At 38.1% G+C, this 15,889-nt stretch overlaps 2 protein-coding genes across 4 annotated transcripts in view; both read left to right on the forward strand.

Moving 5' to 3' along the window:
• Positions 1 to 1,109: 1,109 nt before the first annotated feature.
• On the forward strand, positions 1,110 to 7,635 carry LOC125902246 (macrophage mannose receptor 1-like). The gene is made up of 7 exons (XM_049598449.1): positions 1,110 to 2,459; positions 2,664 to 2,829; positions 3,915 to 4,085; positions 4,192 to 4,308; positions 6,372 to 6,530; positions 6,740 to 6,766; positions 6,856 to 7,635. The coding sequence occupies exons 1-7, from the start codon at positions 2,316 to 2,318 to the stop codon at positions 7,116 to 7,118; spliced, it is 1,047 nt and encodes a 348-aa protein (XP_049454406.1). The 5' UTR covers positions 1,110 to 2,315; the 3' UTR covers positions 7,119 to 7,635.
• Positions 7,636 to 13,190: 5,555 nt separating this feature from the next.
• The window catches only part of LOC125902241 (macrophage mannose receptor 1-like), a 67,981-nt gene continuing 65,282 nt past the window's right edge, over positions 13,191 to 15,889 (forward strand). For 2 of the 3 annotated variants that reach the window (XM_049598442.1, XM_049598445.1), the window contains exons 1-5: positions 13,191 to 13,356; positions 13,723 to 14,079; positions 14,478 to 14,648; positions 15,292 to 15,447; positions 15,725 to 15,835. In XM_049598442.1, coding sequence (XP_049454399.1) covers positions 13,293 to 13,356; positions 13,723 to 14,079; positions 14,478 to 14,648; positions 15,292 to 15,447; positions 15,725 to 15,835 — 859 coding nt within the window. In that variant the 5' untranslated portion in view covers positions 13,191 to 13,292. The remainder of the gene's footprint in view (positions 13,357 to 13,722; positions 14,080 to 14,477; positions 14,649 to 15,291; positions 15,448 to 15,724; positions 15,836 to 15,889) is intronic. The other variant, XM_049598443.1, reaches the window with a different exon arrangement.

Here is a 15,889-nt window from a genome sequence, read left to right on the forward strand (position 1 = left end):
ATATGATTTAATGTTTAGTCAACCAATTTAATGTTACCACTTAATGTTACCAAGCGCTCTGCACGTAATGTTAAGGGTTGTTCACAAAGGAAACCTGTTAGTGTAAAATTAGCTTAGCTGCACAATAAATTTCAACCAGTATTTGCATGGCACATGGTGTTGGGTGCATGATATGAGATTCTAAATTTTAGCATGACTGGATAGTGAAAATTAAATGTAATAATCTACATTATTTGAATAAAAAAATAATGTAACTCACCCTCCATTTGCTGAGGGGCTTAGATTGTCACAGAACTAGTACACAGATATGAACTATTACCCATGAACCCTTGCGCAAACATGTACACTAGCTATTGCTCACTGTGCAATGCTTATTCATAATGGCAAGGTAAAATAATAAGCTAACATTTATGTACTATTGTATTATGCACTACCTACTCCTATGTATGGACATTCTTGTGGTCCCCAACTGATCACTTTGTAACTTTTTGAACAAGAGACTTTGACACACCCTCCACCTTAGAAACTACCGGCAAAAGTTCAGTGAAGGAGGCTAACGCACCTAGCCACGCTACAACTACTTCTGACTTAGCAGTTACAGGCAAACACAAATGAGAGAAGCCCTGAAAATATTCAGGGAATTATCTCATGGCCAAGTTTTTTAAAATATGTATTGTAGGGGGTCCCTGCTCTGTACCTCTTTGAGCTAAGAGGTCCTTGGCCTGAAACACATTTAAGACACTTGTCCTAAACTCAACAAAGGTCAGCCTTAATGGATTTTATGTGGATTTTTGGCCATTTCCAGGCACTGTACTCATTCATTCCGTAACTGTGTATCCTGATTCAAAGTCATTCAAGCTCACATTCACACCTACAGGCAATTTAGGTATTAAAAATAAAAATCTTCGGAACACGCCTGCCAGTAAGCGCGCGGACACATGCCTCGTCAATTTCAAGCGGCACAGTGCAGCAGTGAGAGCTCCGCAGTTAAGTTTAACACGGACAATTAACAACTTTTTCCTTCTCTCTTTTGATGTGCGTGCATGAATGACTAAGGTGAGGCGCTGCTCATGTTACACGATGTCAATCATGCAGCGCGGCAGAAATTTGACCGGCGTTTTAAATCGGCATATTTTACACTGACCGGCGGTCACAGGTCACGGCCGATGACGTAAAATCTGGCCCGATTCCGAGCACTGCCGATTCATCATTGCAAGTCTACTCGCTGACAAAGGAAAAACATGCAAACTTCACAGAGAAGGGCACAGCTGGTTGATTCAAACCCTAAAACCCTTTAGCTGTGAAGTGACAGTGCTAACCACTGCACCACCATGCCTGTGGAGTTTTTGTGTATTTTGGGGCATTTCCAAGCACTGTACTTTAACAAACTCCTTCTAGAGAATTAATTACATCCACTTTAAATTTGGTCAGTGCAATCTTAAGACCCAATGATGAAAAACTGTTCAAATCTTGAGTTTTTGTGGAATGATGTTGCCATTGCATGGCAGCCATTTTTCATGTTTCACTATAAAACAGTTCTTGTATGTATCGTGAGTGTACATTGTCCAATCCTTCTCAAATTTCTTATTCTTGATAGGAGTTCCAGCCACAAGATGGTTATAGCCATAGCACCACCTACTGACAACAAAAATTGACTTGTTTTATACTTAAACTCCCTTGAGGATTAATCAGACCTATGTCAAATTTGGTCAGAACAATCTTAAGACCTTAATTTTGAAAAGCTGGAACAACATTGCTTTGGCATTGAAGCTATTTTGTGCATTTCAACCTGAAACAGATAGTTGCACTGTCCAATCTGTCCAAAATTTCTTATGCTTGATAAGACTCTACATGTCTTTCTAAAGTCAAATTTATATGTGTGGTGTGTGCTTGATATATAGCAACATAATGCGTGTTTAGTGTGTGTTTTCTAGTGCCACATAGTGTACACAGGAAGTCAAAGCAAAACTTGCAATATGTAGATTCTAGTGCCAGTATTCCCCAGAGATCAAGATTATGATTTCAACAGTGCAAATTTAAGACAAGTTGTACTGGGTTTTACTACCAGGCTGATTCAAACAGGGCAGTGAAATGGAATAAGTGAGTAATTTTATTCTTCTCAGGAAAGCAAAAAAGGACAATAACTCTTGAACATCCATATAAGAGAAATCCTGCTTTCAAGATGAATTGAAAAACTAAATTTGTCTAATTTCTCACCCTAAACAGACCCATCTCTCCCAGACTCCCCTGAGCCAACAACTCCTACAGGCTATGTCAAAATATTTAATGACTCTATCAAGGTTGTAACTCAACAAATGAGCTGGAATGCAGCCAAAAAGCACTGTGAAGATGATGGTGCCAAACTGGCTAGCCTGCGAAACACGTGGACACAGTTGTATGCTGAGCTGATAGCTTTGAAACTCGAAGCTCCTCTGTGGATTGGACTGAACAAAAAGGAGGTACAGGGCAAATGGCCTCTCAAACTGATTCTTACCTAAGAACTGTTTTCTGTAATTGTTGAAATTAAGTTATTTTTAAACTATAAATATTAATTACAAAAAAGTACATTTTAAGAGGCTAAATGTTTTCAATGCTTTTGCTGATTATGTAGCACACTGGACTATATCTTGAATTAATGATGTTTGATCAATCTTTGCTGTCAGACTGGCGGATATTTCAGATATATTGATGGCTGGCGTATGACCTCAACCTACTGGGGTGGATGGGAACCACGCAGTAACCGAGACTGTGTGTTTGCGAACACACAAGGACAGTGGGAAACTGCTGACTGCAATCGGAACATCAGCAGCATTTGCATGACGTCTACAGGTAAGGCTTATGTAAATTTTAATAAATTCCTATCCGACTCTTCCTAACATAGCCTATATGTTAGGTATGTTTCCATTAACATCCCCTACAACTAGAAAAGCAATGCTAGCAGACAGTCCCATTCTTATGCATAACTCTCTCCAGTGCTGTTGTAGCCGACCGGCACACAGGGAAGTAGCAGGTGGGTCTTCCAACTCTAGTGTATTAATTTGTATTTGTCACAGTGACTTAATTGCATGCCATTCTGTTTGTTTTGCCAACGTCAACATTTGTTTGTGTTTCATGAGACAGGACCACAGATATTGATCTATATCTCATAATTATTAGACTTTGATCCTCTGCTTGCCCGTCCCGTGTCCAAGGGTATTGGTTTCTAGGCTATGTATTTGCTCTATATCATTACACTATTATAAATATGAGCAGGGGATGTTAATACAAAGTGGTAACCACTGTATTTAAATGCATAAATGGGTCAGACCTGCGCACAACAGGATTTGAAACAAACTGTAACAAACTGGAGCTTCTGTGTTTTCATTACCTGCTTTGAAACAACATGACCCCCATTCATTTAAAATGCCTATTCGTTCTTCTGAGGACATTTGGTGAAAACAATGCAAAAGTAGTGTAATAAGTAACTTATTTCTCTACACAGAGAGTAATATTGTAAAGTAACTTGTAACTTTCATAGAAGGTATCTAGTGATATGTACTATATTACATTTTGAGAGTATCTAGCTGTTACTGATGAACCTGTTTACCTGTGGATTGCTCCAAACACAAACTCTGCCAGTCTTTTGTTGCCCAGTCCCAACTTTTTCAGAATGTGTTGCGGGCACTGAATTCAGAATGAGTGCATATTTACAAAAAACAATAGTTCTCAGTTTGAACATTATATCTTGTCTCTGTATTGTATTCAGTTGAATATATGTTGATGTTACCTGTTTGGAACATGGTTGCATGTGTTCCCATTGTATTTTGCTTTAGATGTGACATTGTTTTCTTGTTATACAATATTGTCAAATGGTGCTTAAGGCAGTTGGATTTGAAAGCATGTACTAAATAGTGATTAGTTTTTCTCATTCACAGATGTGCCACCAACAGAGCCAAGTGATTTCCCAGGATTTTGCCCTGAAGACCCAGAACAACCCAGATACTTACGGCGTTCTAACAGCTGGCTACCATTTAAGGCTCATTGTTACCTCATTTTTACAGACAGGATTGAGTGGCAAGAAGCAACCACTAACTGTGCAAGACATGGTAAAGATTCTCCATGTATGGTATAATCGATATCCTGAATCAGACAGCTGTGTTTAGCTTTTACTAAAGACAAATTGTTTTCTTGTTTGTTACTTTGTTTCTAAAGGTGGAACTCTTGCAAGCATTGAAGATCCTTCTGAGCAAGCATTCATTCTAAGCAGTATACAAATGTTTCGAGACAGCCAATCATCATTCTGGATCGGCTTATATAAAACTCACAGAGGTACAGTCGCATTGTCTGATCTTTTATGAAAAGACACATTAAGCTACACTTGAACATAAAGAAGGAAAACTATGTTAAACAGATGTTCTGAAACATAAACATTACAAAAGTAGCTTAATTATTAATTTCCTACCTAATAGAGAACTGAAAAAAGGTATGGTAACTTCAGTATGTTTGGTCAACAACAAATGGAGAATGAACCCAAATCAGCCTCACTGGCCAAGTACACTATGTGTGCACATACACATACATGTTTTTTTGTTGTTTTTGTGTGCTGCTGTGTTTCCAGCGGATTTTAGGCACCAAATGTGGGTGTTTTGAAACAACCCGTCACTGTTATTCCAATGACGTTTTTTAGCAACCCAGCCCTGTTTGTCCAGCTGCTTTTTAGCGCCAAACAGTTGTTTTTACCAAGACAAAGCTGCTTTTCCTGCTGGGACTGTGGCCCAAAACGTGGTTGTTTTTTACAGAGACATTGCTTCTTTTCCCGCCAGGAGACTGCCTGGAAAAGGGGTTGTTTTTCATAGACACAGGATTCTGCCCCCCAAATAGAATATTTCTGGCCAAAACATGATCTTTTCCCAACCATAACCAAGTTTTTGTGCCTAAACCTGCCTAAACAACATGTTAACTACAGCGTGTTGAAACATTAAGTTTCAATGTATCAGCTACATGATAACCTGCAAATGTAACGTATCCATGGTTTACAGAAATGTATAGTGCTAACATTTTTTATGGTGGTTGGGTTGGATGTTTTCTGCTCGTTTTGTGACTCTGGAGGTGTATTATTCCCAAAGTGAGGGCAGGTTGGCACCAATGATTTTTTCTGCAGTTGTGACTGTCCGTTGTTCCTGTCCTTGGTGGCCACACTGTGATGATTGTGCAGAGAACAGACTATTGCAATTGTATCAGTAGCTACTCAGACAGGTTGTAATTCTTGAGCTAGCACAGAAACCTCTGCTAAGCCTTTTTTCGTAACGTGTCAGTGTGTGATGTCCACTTTAGATCCCGGGAGATGGTGGATCCCAGAAAGCTGAGGGTTTTCCACAACTTACATTTTGTAGTTCAGAATGGAGTAAAGGTGTCACTTCCCCAATTTTAAGCGTGCTAAGCTCCAGGCTGTTCTGACAACAGCTAGGCCAGCTGCAGCAGGCAGCGAAAACAATCTCTGATTAACCTAGTCATGATCATAGTATTACTCAATTTTATTTATAAAGCACATTTAAAAACAATTTACGTTGACCAAAGTACTGTACAAAAGGAATAAAATGCTAAAAACCCATACATAAGAGACGACATAACTGTCAGGTACACAGCTCACACATCTATAGACACAGCACACACAGGCATGTGTCAGGGAAGACCACAACAGAGGGACTCAAACACTACTGAACAACAGTAGGTTTTGAGCCTGGACTTAAAAGAGTCAATGGATGGGGGCGGATCTGACTGGGAGGGGGATGCTGTCCCACAGTATGGGGGCAGACACAGCAAAGGCACGATCAGCCCTGCGCATAAGTCTGGAGCATGGGACAGCCAGGAGCCCCAGGTCAGCTGACCTGAAGGACCTGGGCGCAGAATAGGGGGATAGAAGGTCTGCGATGTAGGATGGGGCCAGACCATTAAGGGCTTTGTACACAAACAGGAGAACCTTTAAGTAATATAGTTCCCTCAGTCAAAACACAGCAAAGAGGAAACTATTCATTGGATTTACATTCATCCAATAGCCAGTGACACATCTGCAATGCTAATGCTGTTCTGTATTTGCTGTTGGGCAACTGTCTGCTAATGTGTTTGGTCATAACAAACTACATAAAAGTGATAACATATTAGTTTTGTTTTTACAGCTTGTTCTGCTGCTCCCGAGTGGTCTTTGGGTTCAATACACAAAGTAAAAATAATAAAGGAAATACTAAGTTATCGGTTATAGAGGCACATTTGGAAAAAAAAATTGTGTTGCAAAATATTTTTTCTGTGCAAAGTATCAAATTAAATAAACTTAATCTGGTACAAAAAGAAACTTTACAAGAAAAGAAACTCACTGAATTTTTATTTGTCCCCAGGCACTTGGCAGTGGTTGGATAAAACCCCCCTGGACTACACTAACTGGGGTGAAAGTGCAAATGGGAGAAGCACTTTTGGATCCATAAGAGCTACAGATGGGATGTGGACAACTGGCCAAAAGTGGTATGACAGAGGATATATTTGCAAAGCACCCAAAGGTGAGATCATCATAGTTGTTAGGATTCAGTTTGAATTAAAGGAATTATTTTACAATAACAGGAATGTGTTTTTAAAAAATAGTGCTGAAAAAACATATTAAATCAAAAATAACTGCATTTATTGATTTTGATATTGAAGTATGAAGTCAATGCCATGACAGAAATTATACACTCTTTGTTAAGTTGTTAATGTTTCTTTAAATATCTAGAACTATTAAAAGGGGCACAGACAACGGGTAAGTAACATCTCCTCCTACTTTTAATTTCACTGATAATTATACATTTTTTTCTTTTGGCTGATAATCTATGTGTTGAATCTATACAGTAACTCCTACGATGGAACCTCAAACCCGTGGCCACATCACTTTGGTAGTTTTGCTGGTCATTATTGCAATCGTCATAGGGACAGTCATCGCCTTATTTCTCTTCAAGAAATCTGGTCGCCGCTTACCTATCCCTGAAAAGTTCTCAACCTTTGACAACCCACTCTTTTTCAACAATGAGCGGTTCCAGCCTGGTCTGGTCGACACCAAGAAACTGGTAGCAAATGCAGAAGAGGAGAACCCTGCACCTGTTCTAACTGTGTAATGTAAATACCAGCAGAATCTACTGGGGCATACAATGTACAATGTAATTTTGATGGCACTCTGACAAGAATTTCATTTTGTTTTGAAATGAGAGATGTTTCAGTGTAGCTGGCAATAACTGGTTTTAATGAACAAAATAATTTAAGATGTAGGATGTCTTATTTGATATATAAATCTCCATTTGTAATCATTTGAAATAATGTTTAATTGTATATTTTATGACACCAGAATTTACTGACTGATTAAAGTCATTGATTCATAACATATTTTACTTTAAGGTACTATGCTTGCTAGGATTGTGAAATGTGTACTAGACTTTGAACTTGGCAAAATGAATAACATTCCTGTTGGACTATAAGAAAGACAGTTAAGACAGACAGTATACCATTGCTGCATTTCATCATCCTTGAAGATATTACAGATGACATTTTATCTGTCTAGAAATCCAGTTGAGTCCTAAGACATGTATTGCAAATGAGAATTCAAACTATTGTATTAAAAAACATTGAAAATAACAACCTTTGTGTATCTACACTGAATGTTTTGGCTGTTTTTCTAACTTTAAAGAGAAAGCTTAATGAATGTATATTTAGATGTTTATCTTTACTCAGCTTGATTCGCATATTAGAGTGTTTACTTTTAGTCGATTATTTTTCAGGCAAAAATAATGTAAACGAAAAAAGAACATTGATTAATCTTTAAAATTCATAATATATTAAATTATTAAATGGATTTTTTAAAAAAAGGTTTATTTAGAGCCAGTAAAATAACCTGGAGAAAAAGGAACACTATTAGAGGGAGCGTTTTCTCCTTGATGAAAGGTTGTATTCAACAGATGTGGCTGAGAATTCAAAACTGCATTATGTGTTTTAGATTGTGTAAAGTGGACACTGAACAGTTTGCCCTGGTAATTTGACTTGATCAAAAGAAAACAGCACACATCAGTGGGGCCATGTAGTGTGTTACACTTGCTTGAAAACTGCATTTTGGCAAACTTTAAACATTAAACCTTTCCTTTTGTCCATCTCTTTTTAATGCTCATCATGTAGCCAGTCCTAAAATCAAATTTGCAGTTATCAACATCTATCTGTCCTGGTGTTTGCCGAGCCGATGGTCAAAACTTCCGAAGAACTGAAAATTCACTGACATCTGACAAGGATAACATGACCAAGGATTGTGATAATGATATCTTAAATCTAAGACAATATATAATCTCATATCGAGATACTGATACAATTTTGATACATAACCCAGGCCCGGACAAGATGCATTTGGAAGCCAAAGATTCTTCAGAGAAAATGTTATGGCCAGATATATTGATTCACCAAGGATTTCCAGACCCGCAGTTTAAGTTCCATGTTGCCAGATTGCTTTGTCTACTGAGTAATTTGTGCAATCATGTTTCACCTGTTCACTTTTTTAACCGCTTACTCAACACAAATGTTCTCACTTCTCAAATTCACAGAGGACACTTCCTCTTTGAACATAACATTTTTTTTTTTCAAAAAGGATGCAATCAACCAAATTGTACTGTCTAAAACCTTGTCCTTGCTAAATCAACAATATAATGTATAAATCATTTACAGCACAGAAATAATTAAGTTAGTACTTCAACATCACACCGTTTAATCAAACATCTTGTGTAAATTAGGCATGCGGAGTTACCTTGTATCCATGAAGATGTCTTTGTTTTTCTCGCATGTCTCCACGTAAAATGGTGAAAATTTTTGATTTATTGATGGATTAAGACAATGTTTAACAACAGCAAAACTATATCAAAACATTTGTTCACAAACTCTTACACAAGTCGAGCAGTATTATCCAAGTCTTACTTATGCAGTTGTATGCTCAATACTTCACAAACGCATGTATTTTCACTTACTCTATGCTCTCTTCAGAGCCAAAATCCAATACTAACAATACTCTTTGTTGTTGTTGTTTTGTAGAAATGCATGTGTTTGAGATGTACTGAGCATAAGACTGGATAAATGAGATTTGGATTTTACTGTACAAGTTGTGTGAGAGTTTGTAAGGGTCTGTAAATGGACATTTGTTGTTGTCAGTCACATTAATATGTTTCCCATTTTCCATGGACGCGGCTGAGAAAAAAACAAGTTTACAAATTCAAAGTAACACAGCATGACTAATTTATTTAGAAATTGATATTTTGTGAGTGAAGTATACCTTAAGGGGTGTGGGCCAATGAGGACAGACTTTAGCATCAGACTTGATCATTTAGCTGATACTAATTCATGAAATGTTATCATGTCTCCACGACTTAGAATTGTTCAGCTGCCTGTATTAGCATACAAAGGCAGAGGTATCAACCAATGAAATCACCAAATGCCTTTTGCTTTCTAACTACTGCCTGTCTGTTTGGCATAGGGATAAGTCACCCCGTGTCTTACAAATTATGTTTATATAGTACTAATTGTTTAGCAGACCACTGATCTGTACGGACAACCCCTAGCCTGGTTCCAGACCGTAGACCCCGCCCACTCAACTGAGTAGGCTTGCATCTCTGGTCTGGCATACTGCAATGAATTTGCAATTTATCTTGTCCAAACGATGGACGGACCAATGAACGCGGGGGGTGGGGGCGGGTCTAGCAATTAGCCAATCAGCGCCACGCTAATGGCGACCGCTACAGATCCTACAGACCACATTAACGATGCTATTGAGGTATTTCGCCACTACTCGCATTAATGGAGGACCAAATTAAGGAAGCTGCTAAACTGGATTTATGCAGCTGGGTGTGCACAACGACGGAGACATTTTAAACGAGCAATGCTCGCTTGTTTTCGGCACCCCCGAGGCATGGATACTAATGACGTCAGATTCTGGGTGAGTCGTTGATCTCTACTGATTGGTTAGGGAAAAATCAAATTCCCTTCCCCTTGTAAATCGCCTTCAATGGAGGCGATGTCAGACTGAAGGTTCTGCGAGCTTCAGTCTGACACTCAGGCTAGACAACCCCAACAGTTCAGCACACAAAGTTTAACCATCATAGTGTGAAATACAGTTTTACTTAATAATTTCCTAAAACTTGATACAGACAAAGCATTTGCATGTTAAGGTGATGGGGTATAGCGTGTATGGGGTATCCACCAACATTTCCAGGAACTTTTATTTCCAGGAATTTATTTACCTGGGTAAAATAATTCCTGGTAATCTGTGTGATTTGCGTTTCCACCGCACCCCAAAGTTCTGGTAAATTTATTCAAATCAGGCTGATGACGTAGATGATTCAGCGTGGGCCCTGTATTTGGCTCCGCCAGCTTATTGGCTGGTAACATGCTAACATTAGTGCTGGTAGAGAGAAGAGGGGCTCTTTTATTTTAAGACAAGTGTCAAACTAAGTTAGTCTACATACAGCCAGCTGTCACGTGAGCTTATTAGTAACAATTCGCTATCAGCTGAACTAGCGTGATGTCCTTGTGTAAGACATAACGTAAGTGTCGGTGGATGAGAGACTGTGGACGGAGCATATTGAATATCACTGTCTGCGTGTTTACATGTTCATGCTTTGTTGAACACATGTAGGTTAATGTCATTTACAGTAACAAGTGTAGCTGCCGTTGACTCAAGTCATTTTCGAGTTATCTTCACTTCATTTCCACCGCAGCCGCTCGGCTGTTCACCGGTTACTGTGTCGTCTAGGCGTGTGTGTGGATGTGTGTGTATATGTGGAGGAGTTCAGCGCCAGCAAAGAGCACAGAGGAGAGGCTGCAGGATGATAATGAATGAAACCAAAATGTGTAAAAGTACCAATAAAAGAACCGATAGTGTTAGTGCTTATCAATACTACGGTCTCTGACAATTTAGCCTCGGGGCTAATTTAGTACCGGGTTTCAGTACCCATCATTAATCAAAACACAAATGAAGTGAAGCTTGTGGAAATGAAATAAAGTTTGCAGCCACACTGGCTGTGTGTGTTCCACCAATCAGCGTTTCTCAGGAAACAGCCCTGCCCCTCAAGATTTCTGGGAAATCTGAAAAATCCTACCCCCCTACTAGGTACATTTTTCAGGCAAAGTTTAGGGTTGAGGGATAGTTTTTTCCCCAGGTAATTTCGGTGGAGACGCGACAAGGTTTTTCAAAATCCCGGGTAAATGATAAAAGTTCCTACGGTGGTAAAGGGGCTTATGAGAGTCCAGCCTGTTTTCATTACAAAGTCATCAAATCCCAACACTTGTCATCGCCCCGGGATGTGATATTGACACTCTTTAGTGTCTATTCTGAAATGGAAAAGACTTTTAAGTAACTCAAATTTAAATCCATCAATACTTGATGCTGAGAGCAGCTGATGTAGTATAAAGAGCAAGAAAGACCACACAGTGCACAACATCAACTCATATGCATAAGACCAAACAAGTAATGCTACACATTTCAGCCCACAAGCTCATACACAATGTCACAATAAGATAGAACTCCACATATGACATATTGGAAAGCCATCTTTAGCAGTAGGTAGCATTTCTGCACTGACAAAAGAGACCCTGAAAAACATATCATGTTGTTCATGGCCGTGGCCAGCTATTCATTTATTAATTATTAGATCCCCATTAGCTGCTGGAACTTAACAGCAGCTACTTTTCCTGGGGTCTCACCAAGTTCATCAACCAAAAATGCAGCGAACATAAAATACATTTACATTCATACTCACAAACAAACACGACACAAGAAACTATGAGGTCACCGAGGTCCAGACCTCTGTAAAAATTTCAAAGAGAAAAAAATAGAATAAGCCCCAAACAGCATGGTAAACATATTAACACACCAGACAGCTTTTATTTTGAAACCACACGCAGGAAGTTATCTGATATATCGACGGAACGCAGAAAACTTGAATTCAGTTGACAGGAAGACAACGATACTGCTAGCTGACAGCCGAGGTGAGTGAATGAACTTATTATTATTAGAATTATTATATTAGCGGTGACCAAGCAGCCCACTGTAAGTTAAAGTTTAAGAAAAAGTTAAGCTCTTGCTAAGTAACGTTAATGTTAGAAGCTTTAGCTGTGACACAATGGGTTGAAAGCTACTGGCTAATCATGCATGACGTAGGCTCATTAAGACAGTGCCATGGTAACAGGTAACATTATTTAACATTATGCAGGTGGCTGTTTCATGACCCAATAAAGTTGCAAGAGGTTCGGTTGTGTAGAAACTATATACATACATATATACATACATACAGTACAGGCCAAAAGTTTGGACACACCTTCTCATTCAATGCGTTTTCTTTATTTTCATGACTATTTACATTGTAGATTCTCACTGAAGGCATCAAAACTATGAATGAACACATGTGGAGTTATTTCTGTACAGGATTATGTACAGCCTACTATAAAGTAGCTACTAGCTAGAGTGTTCCAAACTGATGTTAAAATGCATATATTTTTTTAGTCAAATAATGTGAACATTTTCTGCAGCTGTGATTTAGACCAGAATTTTGTGTTTTAAGCCTGAAACTGATATGGGTTGATCAGAAGTTGCTTTATTTATTATAAATTGGAAAGCTATTTACAGAACAGCTTCAGAATTGAGCTCCAGAACATTTTTATTCACAAGAATATTGTAACTATTTTTACAACTTTTGAAATTAAAGTTGCTATTGTTTAACAATTGTTTAATAGCTTGAGATCAATGGTTTTGAGTCAGATATCTATTTAAAGAACAAAACAGAAACTTCAATGAATAACCTTTAACACCGGCATGCAGTAAATACAAAGTTAAACTATGAACGTATGAAAAGTTTTCAGTCTTTATAAGTACTGCTTTTTTTAACCACACAACTGAATTGTTTCTGCAGGGAAGTGTTTTTCAGTGCAACCATGACATGACTGAACAAGCCATTCCACCAAACACAACAAACAGTAGCTAATGTTTAAAAATGTTTTCAAAAGATTTAAAGCATTTGGGACAATCTGGCATCAATTCTCGTCCAGCATTTGCTTTTTGAGACAAAAAAAAAAAAAAAAAAAAGAAAGAAAGAAAAAAACCCAAGGTCAGCATTATGATAACTTCCCTGTTGTGAATATTACACAATACTTTCACTGAGACACAAGATGTGTCAACACTACTGACAGACATTTATACAACTCCTAAATCCTCTGTGAGAAATGCATGGATGAGGACTTAAGCTATATGACATCTCTGAAGAATACCAACAATGAAGATAACTCTGACAGCCTTTGCACTCATCATCCAAACATTACATTGTTTGGCTTTAGACGGTACAGTATTTCAACTAAGATTGATCTAGATGTGCACTCTACTCTTTATGTGAAACTATTGTGTCCTTAACCATGTGTCAATGTGCATGTTGTTGGTGTGTGTCACCTGCGTTACATGAATTCCTGTATATTTGCAACAGTTCAGTATCTACGTGACTGCAGTTTCATTTATCTATATGTTGCAGACATGAAATGGTTGGAACTTTGTTTGCTTATTAAATTTCTGTTTATTATGTTTTTTGTATTATTGTTTAATTATATGAAAGCGACTAAAACAACCCCTGTGATGGACTGTGCAATTAGCTGTAGGATTTTCTGATTTCTTCTGCAATAAATATTTAAAAGTGTGTAATTCTTTGTCAACAGATTCACCATTTCAACTAACTAACAAGGACACTGGTTTTTGTTTGGTTAAAACAAATAACCAATGCAATGATATACGCTGGACAACTGGTGACCGACTTCTGGTTCAACAAAAGAAGAAATGCCTGGGAGTCCAGGGGAAAAGTGTGGGGAGTGAAGTAAGCCTCTATGATTGTGACGAAAACAGCGACCTCCAAAAGTGGGAATGCAAGAATGGAACAGTGCTCGCCCTTAAAGACCAGCAGCTCTACATTGAGCTCACTGCAGATAACACAGCAGTTCTCTCCAAAACAGTAGGACCCAATAACCACCTCACAATTACAGGGACGCCCAATGGTGCTTGTACAAGAACATATAGAGGTACAGTTTAAAACAGTGTTGTTTTGAAGGACTTGTACTGGTAACAATAAATCATAACCATTTTCATAGAATTTCAAATAAAATCACAAAGATGGCAGTTTCAGAGATTCTTATATAGATTTACATGTTACCTATATCCAAGAGAAGATCAAACTGGTAAACAACTACCCATATGTTGCTATATACTTCGAATATACCATACAGTCATAATTGTTTAATTATTCTGAATATAAATTGTGGTTAATATGAAACACATATTTTCAGCATTCTATCCCGCATTTTAAGTAGAATTTAGCATCATGTTTTGAAGTGGTTTATCATGTGTTGTCATAAGAGGTAATTAACTGAATGTACACATAATCTAAAACTAATCTTGACTTTGTTCTTATCATTCTTAGAACTCTACACTATTGATGGAAATGCAGCTGGACTGCCGTGCATGTTTCCCTTCTACTACAAAGACCAGTGGTTCTCAGACTGCACCACACTTGACTCTCCAGAGAAGACTCTTTGGTGTGCGGTTGAGACCAAATATCAAAGTGAACGCTGGGGCTACTGCCCAGTTACTTGTGAGTGCTGCCTGTGAAAACACGTGTTCTTTTATACTGTAGTGGGAGAGGGCCATACTTACAATGCTTGAGTATATTGTATTGCCATTATTGTATATAGGAGCCAGTGCTATCAACCTAACTACTTTTTTTAAACTAAGACTTTCTTTAAAAAGAAGTCAAGCTAAGCTGAAATGATTCTAACTAGCCTTACTCTAACAGTTATTTTGAAAGAAGCTCAATATGCATCTCAATCTACATCTACAATCAACAGAGAGACACTAGAACAGTCTTGTAAACTCAAAACTAAAACTAAAAATAAAATCTAAGTTATCAAGTAAAATAACCTAGAACAAACAATTACTAAATGTGCACACTGACATTTCTGCCTTGATTTCACTGAGAAATATTACATGGTCTGCTCTAAATTCGCCATTCCTCAAATTTTTCCAGTTGCTTATAGGGTTTTAAAAGTTGACAAACCTTGCGAAAAGTCAGGTGACGCCTACAGGCACCATCTGATCGAGAACCTACCACTAGCTTGTAGTTAAGTCAGCCTGCATAATTTTATTAAGAGAGAAATATACAGCTTTAGGTTGCAGAAAGAGAGTTTTATACTTTGAACCAAACATAACATAAGCATGTTTTGTATATGCATTTATAGCTAAAGATGGCTGGACTAAACACCCAACAACAGGAGCATATTACCAGCTCAACACAGGAGCAGCTCTGACTTGGGCCCAGGCTGACGCCAGCTGCAAACAGCAGGGTGCCTCCCTGCTCAGTATCACCGATCCTCATGAGCAGGCTTACATAATAGGTAAGTTAACTCTATCCTGAATGTACTGATAAAGAGAGTATGTATTTAGGCAAATACAAAAATTGTAGTGTTATTTGTTTTTCAATTAATATACTAAAATGTTAAAAAGATTATTTTAATATATTTTTAAATGCTATACTTGTGATGGTATCTGAATGTTTGAATAGATACTGCTCTGTTGTCAAACTAAACAGAAACGTTGAGCCTTACTAATATTTACTGACACAGGTAAAGACTGATGTCTTTTTGTCATTGTTGTTTTTCATGTACCCAACAGCACTACTAGGTCGTAGGGGCATTAAGCTTTGGACTGGGCTGATCCTGGATCCACAACATGGCTGGAAATGGTCTAATGGGAAGCCCTACCGCTATCTGAAATGGGACTCAGGTGGGTTTGTGCTCAACTTTAATTCTTTGTGTTTCTATTCTGATATACAGTATA

The sequence above is a fragment of the Epinephelus fuscoguttatus genome, linkage group LG15 (genome assembly GCF_011397635.1).
Source record: "Epinephelus fuscoguttatus linkage group LG15, E.fuscoguttatus.final_Chr_v1".
NCBI classification, from domain to species: domain Eukaryota; kingdom Metazoa; phylum Chordata; class Actinopteri; order Perciformes; family Serranidae; genus Epinephelus; species Epinephelus fuscoguttatus.

What these genes read in the sequence shown, in the direction of transcription:
- LOC125902246 (XM_049598449.1), top strand. Translation starts at nt 2,316, where the DNA reads ATGAGCTGGAATGCAGCCAAAAAGCACTGTGAAGATGATGGTGCCAAA. An exon ending in TTGGACTGAACAAAAAGGAG is followed by an intron (nt 2,460 to 2,663) that starts GTACAGGGCAAA and finishes CTTTGCTGTCAG; the next exon opens with ACTGGCGGATATTTCAGATA. An exon ending in CATTTGCATGACGTCTACAG is followed by an intron (nt 2,830 to 3,914) that starts GTAAGGCTTATG and finishes TCTCATTCACAG; the next exon opens with ATGTGCCACCAACAGAGCCA.